The sequence below is a fragment of the Rhamphochromis longiceps genome, linkage group LG12 (genome assembly GCF_057381845.1).
Source record: "Rhamphochromis longiceps isolate RC_006_pf linkage group LG12, R_longiceps_female_GT1.1, whole genome shotgun sequence".
Taxonomy (NCBI): Eukaryota; Metazoa; Chordata; class Actinopteri; order Cichliformes; family Cichlidae; genus Rhamphochromis; species Rhamphochromis longiceps.
The window spans coordinates 29600858-29615947 of record NC_140568.1 but is presented as its reverse complement, the minus strand read 5'-3'; the positions used below and the strand labels follow the sequence as shown (position 1 = coordinate 29615947).

General features: G+C 40.5%; 1 protein-coding gene across 1 annotated transcript in view; it reads left to right on the top strand.

Annotated features, from left to right (window-relative positions):
- Window positions 1-12028, top strand: part of ntrk2a (neurotrophic tyrosine kinase, receptor, type 2a) — a 113259-nt gene extending 101231 nt beyond the window's left edge. Inside the window, exons 19-20 of the mRNA XM_085425707.1 lie at window positions 4353-4511; window positions 6762-12028. Of these exons, the coding sequence (XP_085281833.1) occupies window positions 4353-4511; window positions 6762-6947 (345 nt within the window). The 3' untranslated portion in view covers window positions 6948-12028. The remainder of the gene's footprint in view (window positions 1-4352; window positions 4512-6761) is intronic.
- Window positions 12029-15090: the final 3062 nt, after the last annotated feature.

Sequence of the window (15090 nt, the reverse complement as noted above, 5' to 3'; positions counted from 1 at the left end):
TTGTTCTATTGGAGCCACATGCTCCAAAAGAATAAGAGCTAAAGCAAGGAATTAAGACAAAGAGTGAAACACAACTGTAGCACTACTGAAATAAAAATATAAACCTGCGAATTATCATAATAGGAGCGTTTTAGGAAGAACAGGTGCTGAGGCTGACTTCAGTTCAATGTGAATGGACTATGCAGTATCTATTATGTAGGGAGGAATATAAGGGAGAGCTCTTTGAGAACACAGCATCACAATAAGACAACAAGAATGTTTTAGACTAAAATCCTGCTGTATTCTGTATGTTGTACACTTCATAATAATAATTTTTAAAAAAACTAAAAGACTCAAACCTGCTGTATTGTGTAGGAGTGTGTATAATATAAGCATTTTGTATTTTATATTCTATATTACGATTCACATTATGCATTGTGGACCTTCTACTCTGCTTTAGCATACTGCATGCAGATGGAGAAATGTAAATGATAAACAGAGAAACAAGGGAGAAAAAGCATCACTGCAAGAAAAATGAAGGCCTGGGTTTGTAGCGCACGAGCTGCAGAGATGGAGGCAGATATGTTTCCCCAGACGTAAACCTAAACCTGATGGCTATCTGTGTGACAGTGCACATTTTATTACTCTATTAAATAACCCCCTGACTAACACAGAACCAGGCCAAGTGTGGGTACCAAACCATTAATGACACACATAAACCTTAGAAAATGGATTGTGCTATCTGTGTAGCACAGTGGAGTGCAGATCAGTCGCTAGATTCATGTTCAGGGGAGACTAAAGTGAGCGGGGAGGTGCAGTAAGAGGAACAAATCTTGTCAGCAGGTTAAGCTTGCTTTTGATTCATTGAGAAGTTAATGAAAAAGTTAATATATTTAACAATGTTAAAACCCTGAAATCTAAGTCAGCCGTTACAGCCAATCACCATCCTTTTACTTGCAATGTCACCAAAAGTTACGTCCGATTTAGAGGACAGTAAAGTTTTATATCTTCTGGAACTCAAGTAAAAGTAAACATTATGTTGGATGGTTTTGCTGAAACGTGATGCTGTTGCTCACATGTGCAAATGCTTTCTGTTCTCGAGAATGTGCATATGCTACTTAGTCACCAATGTACTCATTACTTAATGCTTTGCTATAGCATGCTATCTATCACATTTAACTAGTGCAACTCAGTTTGATAAGTGCTTTCCCAAAGTTGCAGCGCCAATCTGCAGAGTGTAGTTACATAAAGGTCATTAAGCTACAGGAGCAACTAATGCAGCATATTCTATCGAACTGACTTTATGAGGGAGTTGGGCTGGAAACCCGTGTAAGAATGTCTAAAACGCAGGGTTATTAAGAAAAATCAAGTTATTACAAAAGAAAGTAAAACCTTAACTGTGTGGTATTGATTTGATATCAGTCATAAGTGGAAAATCTTATCAAAAGGTGATAAATGTTCATTATAATTTTAATATATTTCACATGTAAAAACAAAAAAGTTACCTGAAACCTCAGTTTAGCCCAAATATGTTGTTCTGTGACTTACATGCTGTTTTTTTCACTCATGGGTAATTGGTTTGATTTAATGACTTCTCTCTCTTAAAATAGTGATTATTAAAAAAACATTTGGATTTGAGATGAGTTTCTTATCGTTTTGATTTTATTACTTAGTTGCTGAATAAGTCATCTTTTTTTCTCCTTTTGTTTTTCTCAATTTTAATGTCTTGCAAAATAAATAGCTTGGAATCAAAATTCAAACTTTTAGGTAGCATTGGATATCGCTGCTGTCAAACACTATTATCTGTTATCGCTATTATCGCCCTTTCGTAAGTATCCGGAGGTATTACTCGTCCTTTTTTTTTCTGAAAGTCATGCTTTGCTCGCACTCTGTGTCTGACCTCCCTGATTTTTCAGTCAGAGAGTAGATTTAGTCTGTCATCATGCTTGCTTGTGTCTTTATATTCCTCATTTTTCATTAGGATGTGGTTTCTGAGTCTCTGAAGATTTAAACTGTTACCTTGAGATTTAAAGGGGGGGGGGGGGGGGGTTGGATCCACCTTTAGACTTCTTTTTGCTTGATGTTGGCGTAAGTGAAAACATTTTGTAACAGGAAAAAAATCTAATAAAAACAACCTGTTATTAGATGGAAAAAATGTGAAAATATTTCACCTGTACACAGTGCGTAACTTTAGCCAAGAGCTAATAAAGAAAATATAATATATTACGTACAAGTTTTGTCATAAGGTTATTTTTGCACCGTTAAAGGAAAAAGAGAGATAAAAGAAGAGGGATTAAAAGAAGATTCATTATAATTTAATCAATTTAATTAAATTCATTAAATTCATTAAACACATATGTATTCATGACACATTTTCATGTTATTCTTTTTTATCTTCATTGTATCACTGTAAGTAATGAGATGGCAAAATCAGCTGTTCATAAACACCAAATAAATGAATTTAGCTGTGGTTGTTTAACTGATGTGATCCATGTGTAAGCTCAGCTGTATATGTGTGCAGTTGTTGTTTAAGGGGATATGAAGCAGTTTATATAAGGCGCACTGTCGATGAATCTGTTTTCATACAGATCAGATAAGTCAAACTTTACTCAACTCATTCTTCATGGTTCCTCCACTTCTGTACCATTGATTTGTTAATGTTGAATTCTCCCACAGTTGCTCTATTCCCATGTTGTTGCAGTATATTAATGACTAACCTCATATGGGGCGATCGTGGCTCAAGAGTTGGCAGTTTGTCTTGTAATCGTAAGGTTGCTGGTTTGAGCCCTGGCTCGATCATTGGTCATTGTGCCCTTGGGCACACCATTGCCTACTGGTGGTGGTCAGAGGGCCCGATGGCGCCAGTGTCCGGCAGCCTCGCCTCTGTCAGTGCGCCCCAGGGCTGCTGTGGCTACAATGTAGCTTGCCATCACCAATATGTGAATGTGTGTGTGAATGGGTGGATGACTGAACGCTTTGGAGTCCTTAGGGACTAGTAAAGCGCTATACAAATACAGCATTCATCCTCCAGCTTCACTGTTTATGTTATGCTAACATAGCTGTGTTGCTAGCGATCATGTAGCACATTGTTATATACCAGCTAGTCCAACTTCAGTAACCTACAAAAGTCACTGCTGTTTAGTTTTCTGTCTTCATTTATGTTGGAAGTGATATCAGAGCTGTATGTTTTAATTTTTTCAGAAATCACTCAGTCAGAACATGCTATATCATGTTTAGGTTTAGGTAACTAGCAAAACTAGCGAACTAACTTCCCGCTAACGCCGTTAAATTGAATAAATTTAAATTCTAGTGGTACGGATGAAGTCATAGAATCACTCTGATTGATATTTTTGGATAAAGTTCAAAAATAAAATCATCTATCTGTTACACTAACCTGCCATAAGCGACAAGACATGTACCACATTCAGATGAATGAGTCTGAGGATGTTTTGTCTCCAGATTTATGACATTTTAGTAATGAAGACTTTGAACGTCCATCGCTTTATTATCTCAGCCAGAGTTAAATGATTTAATGTAAGATTTGTATCTGCCAAAGGAAGCGTCTGACTTGTTTGGGTCTAGATTCAGTGAAAAAGCCCTCCTGGCTCCAGGAACCAAATTTTCTTTTTATAGGCATCGCAAGAAGGATTTTATTCCATTCTTTGAAATGGATGATGCCATTATTTGTGTTGATGGTAAAGGTCTTTTGGGGGCAATGGGTTGTGAGTACTGTTACGGCCCTAGCCTCTCTCTCTCTCCTGAGGGTGCCTGTGTGGGCGTGTCCCACTACCTCCCCTGCCTGAGATGCCACCTTTCCCTCCTGTACAGCTGACTCCCATCAGCAATTAAGGGTATTTAAGCCCAGAGCAGGGTGAGCTCTGGGCCAGAGTGCCATTTTGTGTGGGTCCAGCTAGTGAGCTGAGTGTCTTGTGGTTTCCAGCTAGTGAGCTGCGCTTTCCTTTTGACTTTTTGCCTTACTGACCGACGCCTGAGTTTTGTTTGTTTCTTTTATGGTGATAACGGCTTGTCCGTCTCTTTTAGTTGAATTACTTCAATAAAACTGTTTTATTTAACTGTTTTGCCTCCCTGACTCCTTTTTCTGACCCGGGGAACGTAACAGTACAATGCAGTTGGAGTGGACTGTTCATCGACAAGTAGAGAAGCCAGCGTATATTAAGTAATATTGTTTACTGGTATTTTTGAACTTAAATTTAAGGTCAATTAATGTCAGATATATTCTGGCAAACAGCAGACATTTTATTCCTTGATGCAGGGCGGGGAAACAGAATATAAGATGCTTCTCAGCTTTCACAATCCGACCGTACTTCATACTTTCTGTGTGTAACTGTGTCTCTGTGTGTGTGCTTTCAAAGGTTGGAGGTCATACCATGCTGCCCATCCGCTGGATGCCTCCTGAAAGCATCATGTACAGGAAGTTCACAACAGAAAGTGATGTTTGGAGCCTCGGAGTTGTTCTCTGGGAGATCTTCACCTATGGAAAACAACCCTGGTACCAGCTCTCCAATAATGAGGTATACAAACTTTTATTATAAGTGCAATAGTTTCTTCTGCAGGTGCACGAAGACGTTTGTGATTCACAATTATATAAACGACCTGGCTTAATAATTAACATACTTTTTGCAGTGTTTTTAAATTTGTTGAGTGATCACCAAGTCCTGGTAATTCCAGCATTAAAGTTAAAGTAACAAAAGTTCTGTAAAAGTTGCCTTGGAAGCACCTTCTTTTTAATAAGTGATGCTGAACAAGATGTTGCAGCCCCGAGATATGATGAAACAGACCTTCAGTAAAAGTAAGGCTAAATATTTGATCTGTTTTGTGTGCATGTTTCTCATAGGTATACACCGAGTGAGTCTTTTGTTCTGCGTCATCTCCTCACTCACAGAAACTCAGTAAGAATGACTTCATGACATGGAGCAAGCTACTCGAAAGAAAGAGAAACAAAACCCAGATGAAAAATCTGCCGGGGCCGTTTCTTTTTCCTGAGTCTAGCAGAAGTGTAGCAGTTGTTAGACATCGCGCCTTTTAGATTTTTTAGATATTAAGAGTATTTTCTTGATTCCTCTTACTTACTGTATAATGAAGTTGGAAGTAAATGGCAATTTCTTAAAGCCACACGTGGTAATATAGACTTTTTCTAAATAACATAATTTGTTTTAAACACTCAGATGTTTTGAATTTCCAGAATTGACAACTGCCTCTATCAGAAAGCTGTGGAAAATTAAAATAAGGCTGAATTGTATGAATGACTCATTTTAAAATGGCTAAACAATCTACTTGCTCAAATTCAATCAGATTGTGGAAACAACAGCAACTCCCTCACACAAAGAAAATCAACTTAACCCAGAATTCGAATCAATTTTCCGGAAAACACAGCAGTGTCACAGCCTTCAACCCCTCGTCTTAACCTTAGCCTTACCAGCATGAACCCTGGGAGAGCCCTTAACTCTGGTTACATCCAAAAAATTAACCTTTAGCCCTTTCACTGTCTTCTTTTACCCTTTATGTCTGTCTATCCTCTGCTGTATCACAGCTCACTCGCATCGTGAATGAAATGTGATGCTCACATATCTTTTACACAGGATTTAAAATTTTGATTGGGTCCTTTGTAATTTTAGATATTGAAATACTGCCTGTGCTGACTACAAACAGTACAATCACCTGACACTTTGTTAGGTACACTTATTTATGGGCTTGTTAATGTAAATATCTAATCAGCCAGTCGGCCGCTGCAGCTCAATGCATTTTGGCATGTAGTCATGGTCAAGATGAAGCTCAAACTGAGCATCACAACTGCTGATCCACTAGAATTTTTCTAAGGGATCAAATAGAAAACCAAGTGAGCTGCACCGTTAATGCCAAAGGTTGGAGCAGAATGGCCAGAATGCTAACAACTCAAGTAAATGCTCATTACAACTAAAGTATGCAGAAGAGGCCTCACACAACACAACACATTGTGTTGTTGATTTGGTGCAAACTACATGAAAGCATGGACATATCCTTTGTATCAATGATTTAGGCTGCTGTGTGTCAGGTAAGGGTGTGGAGGATAATTTGTTGGCACACTTTCAGCACCTTAACATCGTATAAACACCACAGCCTCACTGAGTATCGTTGCTGACCCTGTCCATCCCTTTATGATCACAATGTGGTGATCTTCTGCCTGCTGATCCCAGCAGATAACACATCATGTCATAAAGCTCAGATCATCTCAAACTGCTTCCTTGAACTTGACAGTGAGTTCATTGTACCCCTGGTGTCACTGACCTCCACAGTCACCAGATCACAATCCAATAGATCAACTTTGAGATGCGCTAGAACAGCGGATTCACTTCATGATTGTGCAGCTGACAAATCTGAAGCAACTGTGTGATGCTGTCATGTCAAAATGGACCAAACTCTTTGAGGAATGTTTACAGCACCTTGTTGAATCTGTGCAATGAACAATTAAAGCAGTTCTGAAGGTAAAAGCAAGGTGCATCTAATGAGTAGGTGTTTACACATGCATGTTGTAAATCTGACTTTCCCCTCACGCTGGTGTAGAGAAATTGCAGACTTTGTCTTGAAGACTTCTCTGGCATATTATTTCTCGAGTTCAGTAAATAATTTATTCGCTGTGACATTTTCACTTGGCAGAGCAGATGCTCCATCATCTTAACTGGAGTTTGAACACTGAATTTATTTTTTCTGATTTGTTCTTTACTAAATGGGACGGGGCTTCTTCTCACAATTAACTTGATGCTTGTCTTTCTTTCGCTCTGTAGGTGATAGAGTGTATAACCCAGGGCAGGGTGCTGCAGCGCCCTAGGACCTGTCCTAAAGAAGTGTATGACCTGATGCTGGGCTGCTGGCAGAGAGAGCCACACATGCGTCTCAACATTAAAGAAATCCACAGTCTGCTCCTCAACCTGGCCAAGGCCTCGCCTGTGTACCTGGATATACTGGGCTGAACGCAGAAGGAGGCTGAAGAAGGGTTTTAGCTGTGTGTGTGCGCGACATGTGTGCATTTATGTGGGGATGGTCGCTGAATGTGAACGTGAATGCATATTTGTGGTTGCGTGCATGTGTGTGCGAGCTGCAGGGTGCGAAGCTCATACAAGTGTGCGTGTGTGCAAGGTGCCGCTGTACAGGATGTGAAGCTATTATTAAACTCTCAAAGGCAATCAAAAAATTCCTCAACTGATCCCCGATCGCCTCTTTCTTCCCTGCCGATGTCCTCTCCTTTATGCATTTCCATCCCCCTTCCTTACCGAAGAGACATTTAAGAGTAATTTAACTTTGGAGTAAAAAGAAAAACAAAAAAACCCAAAAAAAACAACAGCATCTCACTTATTTTCAAATGCTTTAAACTGACTGGGGCTAAACTGATGAAACCTAATTTAAAGGACTTTTAAATGACTCATTCCCTGCTGCCTGTTGGACAACAGGACTCGTTTGAACATCCGCAAATTTCGAGGAGCCGTGGCGAGGGGAGGATTTCCGGAAGCTTCGATCTTTTGCGTGTAAATATGAGACTGGCGAAGGAAATGGCTCTGAGAGATGTCGAGCCATAAAGACACTGTGTTTTCCCCGCCCACCCTGTCGGTTTGTCTGTCTTTTTGTCTGTCTCTCACAAATGCATATCAGTATTAATGTCTGCGTCCATCCAACAAGACTACACAGGCAATGATTAACACGTTGGTACACATACAGTAAATTGCGTGTGACCAAATAATGACTGGAGAAAAAAAACAGTAAACAGAATCTGCTTTCCTGTCACACAAAATTAGGAGATGTGATGAAAAGATCATTTCTGGTCGGCCAATTTTGCTGATGCAAAAAAAACCCAAAACAGCGGCAGCTGAGGCTGATCTGAAATGCTGTGGTGACGGAATAATTCAGGAGTATGGCGGAGGAATTGTGCGATATTTAATCGTGAGTAATACAAATGTAAAAAAAAAAAGTGTCTGATCTACATTAGCTGCTCATTATCCGCTCTTGTTCTGTTGTTTTACTCAGGCCTGTACTGCACTGTCATACAGCACAGGGTAACATGAAGACTACTCCCCCAACCCCCTAAAGTGACAGATGCTTCACCTTGTGATGTCAAGCGCTCATGTCAGAGGTCAATTGATTCATTTGTCCACAGCTGTCCAACAATCGCGAGATCATGGCGTTGGGGAGGGAGGCGTAAAGGTTGCCTGGGGAGGCTCGGGGTTTGAGTGGTCAGATGACGGTCAGATGTGTGGGTGGCGGCATTGTAGAAGGTGTGGTTCATTTGGTCAACCCATATTAAATCATCAAAGCTCTCAGCACTTAGACATCCTTGAAAACCACATCTGCGCTACAGGGGATGCACACGAGAACACACACACACAGTGTATACTTTATCCCATCATCCTTCCATTGCTATATCCACACACACACACACACACACACACACACACACACACACACACACACACACACACTGAAAGTCACTCAAAACTGTCCAAGAAGGAAATTGAATTGTGCATGTTTTATTATTTGAGCGGTGCAGTGCTTTAGCCAGGCCCCGTGCTCTGTAATGGTGTAATGTATATTTCATTACAGCCTAATGGGCTCCATTAGCACAGTCTCCTCACAGACATTCAAGACTTATTGTTTTACGGCCGAGAAGCAAGGGTGGAAGGATGGAGAGGATAGAAGAGGTGAAGGAGAAGAAAACAAAAGTAAGGGGCCCGGAATGAGGAGCAGCAGAGGGGAGAAATGGGAGGAGAGGTAATAACGCATGGTGGGAAGAAATGGAGAGGAAGGGAGAGAGTTCAGATCGGAAGCAATGGGGTAGAAAGGAGAAGACGATGGGAGTGTGACGGTACGGATGGGTCATGTGGAGAAAGATGAAGGAGGAAGAGGAGACAGTTGAGCGGAAAGGCAGAGGGAGAGAGTGGCGGAAAGAGAGGTGTAAATGTCCCCGGGGAGAAGGTGAGCGCGAACATCCCTCATTACTGTAGCCTGCAGATGTTCTGTAAGCCACAACTTTAACTTCACGCTCTCCTCACATTCCTACAGCTGCCCTCAACCACATTTTACACACATGCAAACTTCCCCACACACATTTTACTGGCAGTCCACCAACAGCTTAAACCGAAAATAAACTCAATAATGTACCACACATCCCCATTATTGAGAACCACTTCACTCACTTACAGTACAGCTCAGATATCTGAAAGCTTACAGACGCACTGTATATACAGCATCTCGTGCATGCAAGGAGACACATTCTGTGTTTGTTTTTTTGCATTTTACTGGGGCATATTTATCCTTTACAGATATATGAGGTACAAAAAAACTAAAAAAAACCAAAAAAAAAACCAGTCATAATCACTGCGGTTTCACTTACAGCCATTTTTAATTCGATGTCTTCTTGTTTATTAACAACAGCACTTGATGGTATTGGTATTTGTGGATTTTGAAAATGTTGATTTTATTGATTTCTAGTATTATTATTTATAAATTAAGAAGCATTTTGTACATTTCTTTCTATAACTGAAGTTGCCTTTTGCAACTACAACTTGACTGAAGTTGAACGCTGGTTTAGTTGATTACATTTTAGCAAGATAATCTTGAGTGTATATGTATTTTTTATGTCAGGCTCCCTCTAAACAGTTACTATGCCTGTCCTCTTCGTGCAGCCCGCTGCACAACAGGGATGGATGTTTCATCAGTCCGTCACTTTTCTAGATTTAGCTCGACATATTGCGAAATTATTGTCACCTGTCAGCGCTAAGTGTGAGGCTTAATGGAAGAAGCATCGACAGTACGCACTAACAAGGCTCTCAGAATCCATCCCTGCTGTACAGTCAAGTAGAGTTTGCACTGAGTGAGCACACTCGCAAACACGTTCAAAAACTTGCCACACAATAACTCTGTGCAATAACAGAGGGCATGGTATGTGAGGGCCTGTGTGTGAGCTGGAAATAAAAAAAAACCTAACTGTGAGAAACCAATGCAGTGCGTATGAGAACGCCTCTGGTGTCAAAAGAGTAGCGTACGTTGAAGAAAGTTCAGCTGGCTGCACCGTGTGTGCACGTACCCGCTGTGTTTCCTTTTCTTTCTTTTTTTAACAAAGTAATGAACTGTGTCAAGTTGGACAGCGGTGATGTTTTGATAGTCGCTGTGAGAGGAAGAGGCTGTGAGAGAGGTGTTTGCTAAGACGAAGACTGGTCAGCAAAGATCGACTTCGCGTTGATGCCTCACATCACAGAGATTTCAGCAAAGGGGAGACGATAAAAAAATAAAGGGAAAAACAACAACTGCTGTATGACCAGACACCTCAGACGAGGAGGGACTGACAATCACAGACTTCTTTCTCTCTCTTATTCAAGTGACCTACTGTAAAATAGACTATTCAACCAACTTTCCTCTTCTATGCTGCCTATACTGTATGTGATAGTCTTAAACTTTGGTCTTTAGAAGTGCTACTTTTCCTTTTTTCTTTCTTTCTTTCTTTCTTTCTTTCTTTCTTTCTTTCTTTCTTTCTTTCTTTCTTTTTGTAAAATGAAATAACAGCAAGAGGAATGAACAAAAATACAAATGTACAAATGTGAATAAACTGCTGAAAGAAATAAGCATCGCTAACTACTGTGTCCCAGACTGTGTCGGTATCTAGATTGTACTATTTTCTTCCTTTGTTTTTGAAGTAGAGGGCAGAGAAATGGGAAGCTGCACTGGACTCACAAATACACAAGATGACATACAGCAGCCCCCGGGATTCAGAGTGATGCTTGCACATTCTCTCGGGGGGTGTTTGCGTGCGTGTCTGTGTGTGTTTGTGTTTGTGTCTGTGTGTGTGTGTGTGAAGAAGGCTGATTGATGCCAGAGTGAGTCAGGAGGGATCTGGAGGCTGGGTTTTAGACTCAAGTTCAAATGCAATGAGATTCAAGACGAGAATCACCGATTGATTTGTTGTCGCTGTTCACCAATTCATGATAAATGGCTTTCCCCAGTCGTGTAGGACTGTGGTGTGTATTATGGCAGCTAAGATTTATGGAATCAGTCAATTGTTTTATTTATGACTCCAAAATCAGCCTTCTTCTCTACGCAACTTACTAAAGCCTGGTTTTCACACAGGTATATCAGCAATAGTAACTGATATTTTCCTTTATTGGTTCTCCTCACTTTTACGTAGTTTGCGCTGAGTTTGGGCTAAACCACGTGACTCAGTGGACCAAAGCATATATCTCATACAGTAGATACACATCGCAACTTTGAGTATGCTTTGATCCATATCACATTTAATCCCTTCTCTCTCTCACAACCCCAGCATCACAGTCTAAGCTTATAGAGCTAAAACATCTTAAAGGTCATCTCTGAGATTACTTTTGTGCTTGGATGCTTCTGGAGCCTGTACGCCCTGAAAAACATAATACCACAAAAACTGCTTTGCTGCATAGAAAAAAATAGCATTGAGGAAGAAAACTGTGATTTGCTATATGCAGTATTTTTTATTTATTTATTTATTTATTTATTTTTTGGTATAATTTTTGGGGTTCTGTGCCGTTTGTTTCTTGTGTTGAGGAAGGTTTAACCACTGCTATTGTGGCAGGAGTGGAAGAAAGAGAGGATGTTTTTTGGATTGTCAGAATTTTTAAATGGGATGGTGGACAATATGTGTATGGAAGATGTGTTAAAATGTTACTTGTTTGCCTACAGATGCTCTTCAAAATGTAAGAAACGTGTATTGCAAAGCACACAATGTTATTAAAGCTGGAAGTGTTCTGTCTGATCGAGATCACGAACGTTTATCTTTGCAAGCAGTGTTTTGGGTTTTTTTTATTGGTACTGGAAAGAAAACGTCTGGATGTCCACATCTGTGCCCTGCTGGTTCAAACACACACACACACACACACACATTAAATTCACACACACATACAGACACACAAACACACATAGAAACACAGACCAGAGGGAACTTGTACAGTCATACAGTTGCGTGGTGAAAATGGTCATAGTGACTCATGATGGTGATGATGGTGATAATATGACTTCTCTCTGAAGGTGGACCAGTCTGTTGTGATATAGTGTAATTAATAAAAAGTGTTATGTCACATCAAAGTTCCTGCAAGTGATTATACGGACATGTTATACACATATGTGTGTGTGAGAGAGAGATGAATTCAGAAGTACTCAGGCATGCTCAAGGCAGTGTAAGAAAAGCAGAAAAATATGCCCAATTGAATTGAGTGATAGAGCTCGAGTGTCCGAGTGATGCTTCATCTCTCTCGTTCTATTAATCCCAACATAAATCCAGCGTCTTTTAAGGGAGAAAAAAAACTTACTTGGTTTGCAGATTAGAAGCAAGCCGAAGGCTTTTGTGGGGAATTGTGCGAGCAAATTGGACAGGAGCGTGTGCCTAAATCCCTGATGCAATTAGGCAACAGCTGAATTAATATCTCCTTTTTACACAGAGCTCTGTCTACAATTTATCTTTTAATAAAAATGTCGTTGGGAAGGAAATAAGAAATGCAAAAATTCACCTTAGTGTAAGTGTGTGTGTGAACTGTGTGTGTGGGAGATACTTAGACTTAGCATACTGCCTGGGTAAGCAACAGCCAGGTGCTGCTGATCAAATGAGGTTGATTAACTAATCAGCAGCAGGTATTTCTGCTTTTCTAGTCTGGAGCATTCAGGTACTCAATGCAACAATCTTCCCAGGAGTGGCATTCCCAACATAGTCACTGTAAAGTCAGACTATGAAACTACAGAAAAGCCCAAAAGCTACATCTCAGACTATACATGCCCCAGCTAGCATGTTAAATGTTAAAGTTCATGATGCTACAAAAAAAAAAGACTTGTTTGGAAGGGTTATAGGAAAAACCATCTTCTTTCTAAGAAGAACATGGCAACTTTGCATGCTTAAGGTTTGCACAATTGCATCTAAACAAAAAAAAACAGCTCTCTGGACAGCTCAGACCAAGCTGGACATGTTTGGTCATAATGCACAGCACCATATTTGGCGAAAACCACACACAAACACCTCATAGTAACTGTCAAGCACGATGATGGAGAGGTGATGATTTGGGCTTGATTTAGGGCCACAGGACTTGTGCGACCTGCAGTCATTGAGTGAACACATTTGACTCTAGAATAATTTGTGTGACAGCAGATAAAACTTCCCCTAATCAGGTCGTGTAGCAGGACACTGTAAATCCAACACAAATCTACAACATAACGGGTGAAAAAGAAAAGAATCAAGGTGTTGAGATGGACCACTGTAGGTTTGTGTGAGTATAAAGAAAGCAGCTTGTAGTTGAGAATTTCTGTGTTCAGCAACCGAACATCATAAATAACACTGTTAATTAATGGACTCATAAAGCACACATAGGTCAAGCTGTAAGGATGACTTTAAGACATCTTCTGTATGATCGTGGACAACGCACGCTTATGTAACGCATGTGTGTGTTGCGCTTGATGTTGGCTGCATTGTGCTCTGGTGTGAAACAATGAGGCAGCGAGGGCTGGATGTCTGGTTCTTTAGTGTCGACTAACTGAAACAATGAAATATAGAAAACAACAAGCGGCGTGTGTGCTGTGCGTCTGTTAGGCTGGCTCCCCGTGCCCATTTTGGAAAATACTTTGAGTTGAGTGCACATGCTCGTCTACACACACACTGAAAACACACAGAAAGGGGATTGAAAATTTTAAAAAGGCATTTAATTAGCTCTAATTACATCAACTGCCACACATAACCTTAATAATTATGGTCTTAACAAAGATAACAAGAGCGGATTCCACATCAGTAGGTTAGTAGTTTCCTTGAGTAACTAATTACACTAAAAGGGAAAACAAATCAAGTACTACCAATTCATAAATTCAATAGGCTGGTCTCCATGTCAGTAAAAGGTGATGTTTAGGATTAAAAATCACTGTTTTGAGGAATCTTTGAGGAATATTTTGGTAAAATAAAAGAATCACATTTACTTCTTGATGTCACAGGCCGGCTCATAGCCAATGAAAAGTAGGCGAGATGAGGACTTCATCCTGCAATACGTGTGTTTTTTGAAGAATTTAACCATTAGTATTGGCAATTAATTGATAAGTTGAGTTCAATTCAAAGTAAATAGCCTGCAATATTAGAGAGAGAACCCCAGTCATCAGGAAATCCCCTATAGGCAGAACTTTGTGACAGTGGAGAGGAAAAGCATCCTTTTTAACAGGAAGAGACTTCCAGCAGAACCAGGCGTGGGGAGGGTCAGCGACTGATTGGTTTGGAGATGAGAGAGAAGTGGGGCGCATAAAGAGACCACAACCCCAAAAAGGATGCAAAATAAAGAAGAGAGGACAAAGGTTAAGGCCATGCATTAGTGTCAAATTAATGCATTGGAAGGGGGGGAAAAAAGGAAAACAAAAACTTCACTGCATCATGGGAAGTCCCCCAGCAGCTTGAGCCTGTAGCAAGAAAACCACAGGATCTTACATGAGAAAGGGTATCTGTCATTCTGCCTTGCTCTTTTCATTTTGAAACTGGGAACCACAAGAAGTGTATGCTAGTGTAAATAAACCAAAACCAGGAGCGGTGGATCCAACACCTTCCCAAGCATGTTACTGCAGTCTTGGTAACCTCTCACAATGGAAGGGTGAGAGCTCATGATGCCAAACAATCAACCAGACAGGAAACCACCCAGATTATTAGCCACTGGGGGGGAAAAGGCACAAACACTCCACAACCCAAATGGCTTGACTACATATGAGTACAGACTGGAGAGTGTTGCCAAATGCCCAAATCCCCTATGCCCTTTTTGTGAGTGGCACTTGCCAGTAACCTTTCAAAAGATCAAATTTACCCACATGCTAACCTGATCAATACGATCTTCCATGGAAAGAAACCAACACGAGTCAGCCTACGATTCTGAGCAAACTTTTCAAACCTTTATAACACAAAGACAAGTTCAGGGCCATCTCAGTGTGCACCATTATTAAATATGTACCGAGCTTCAGCTTCCAACTGCCTTTTCTTTTCCTCAGAATAAAATATCTGTTTGATGGGGTCAGCACCTTCGACATCCACGTCCTTCTGTAAGTGGGTTGATACCAGCTAGCAGAGCGGGATGGCTCCAAATAGCCAGCACCTCA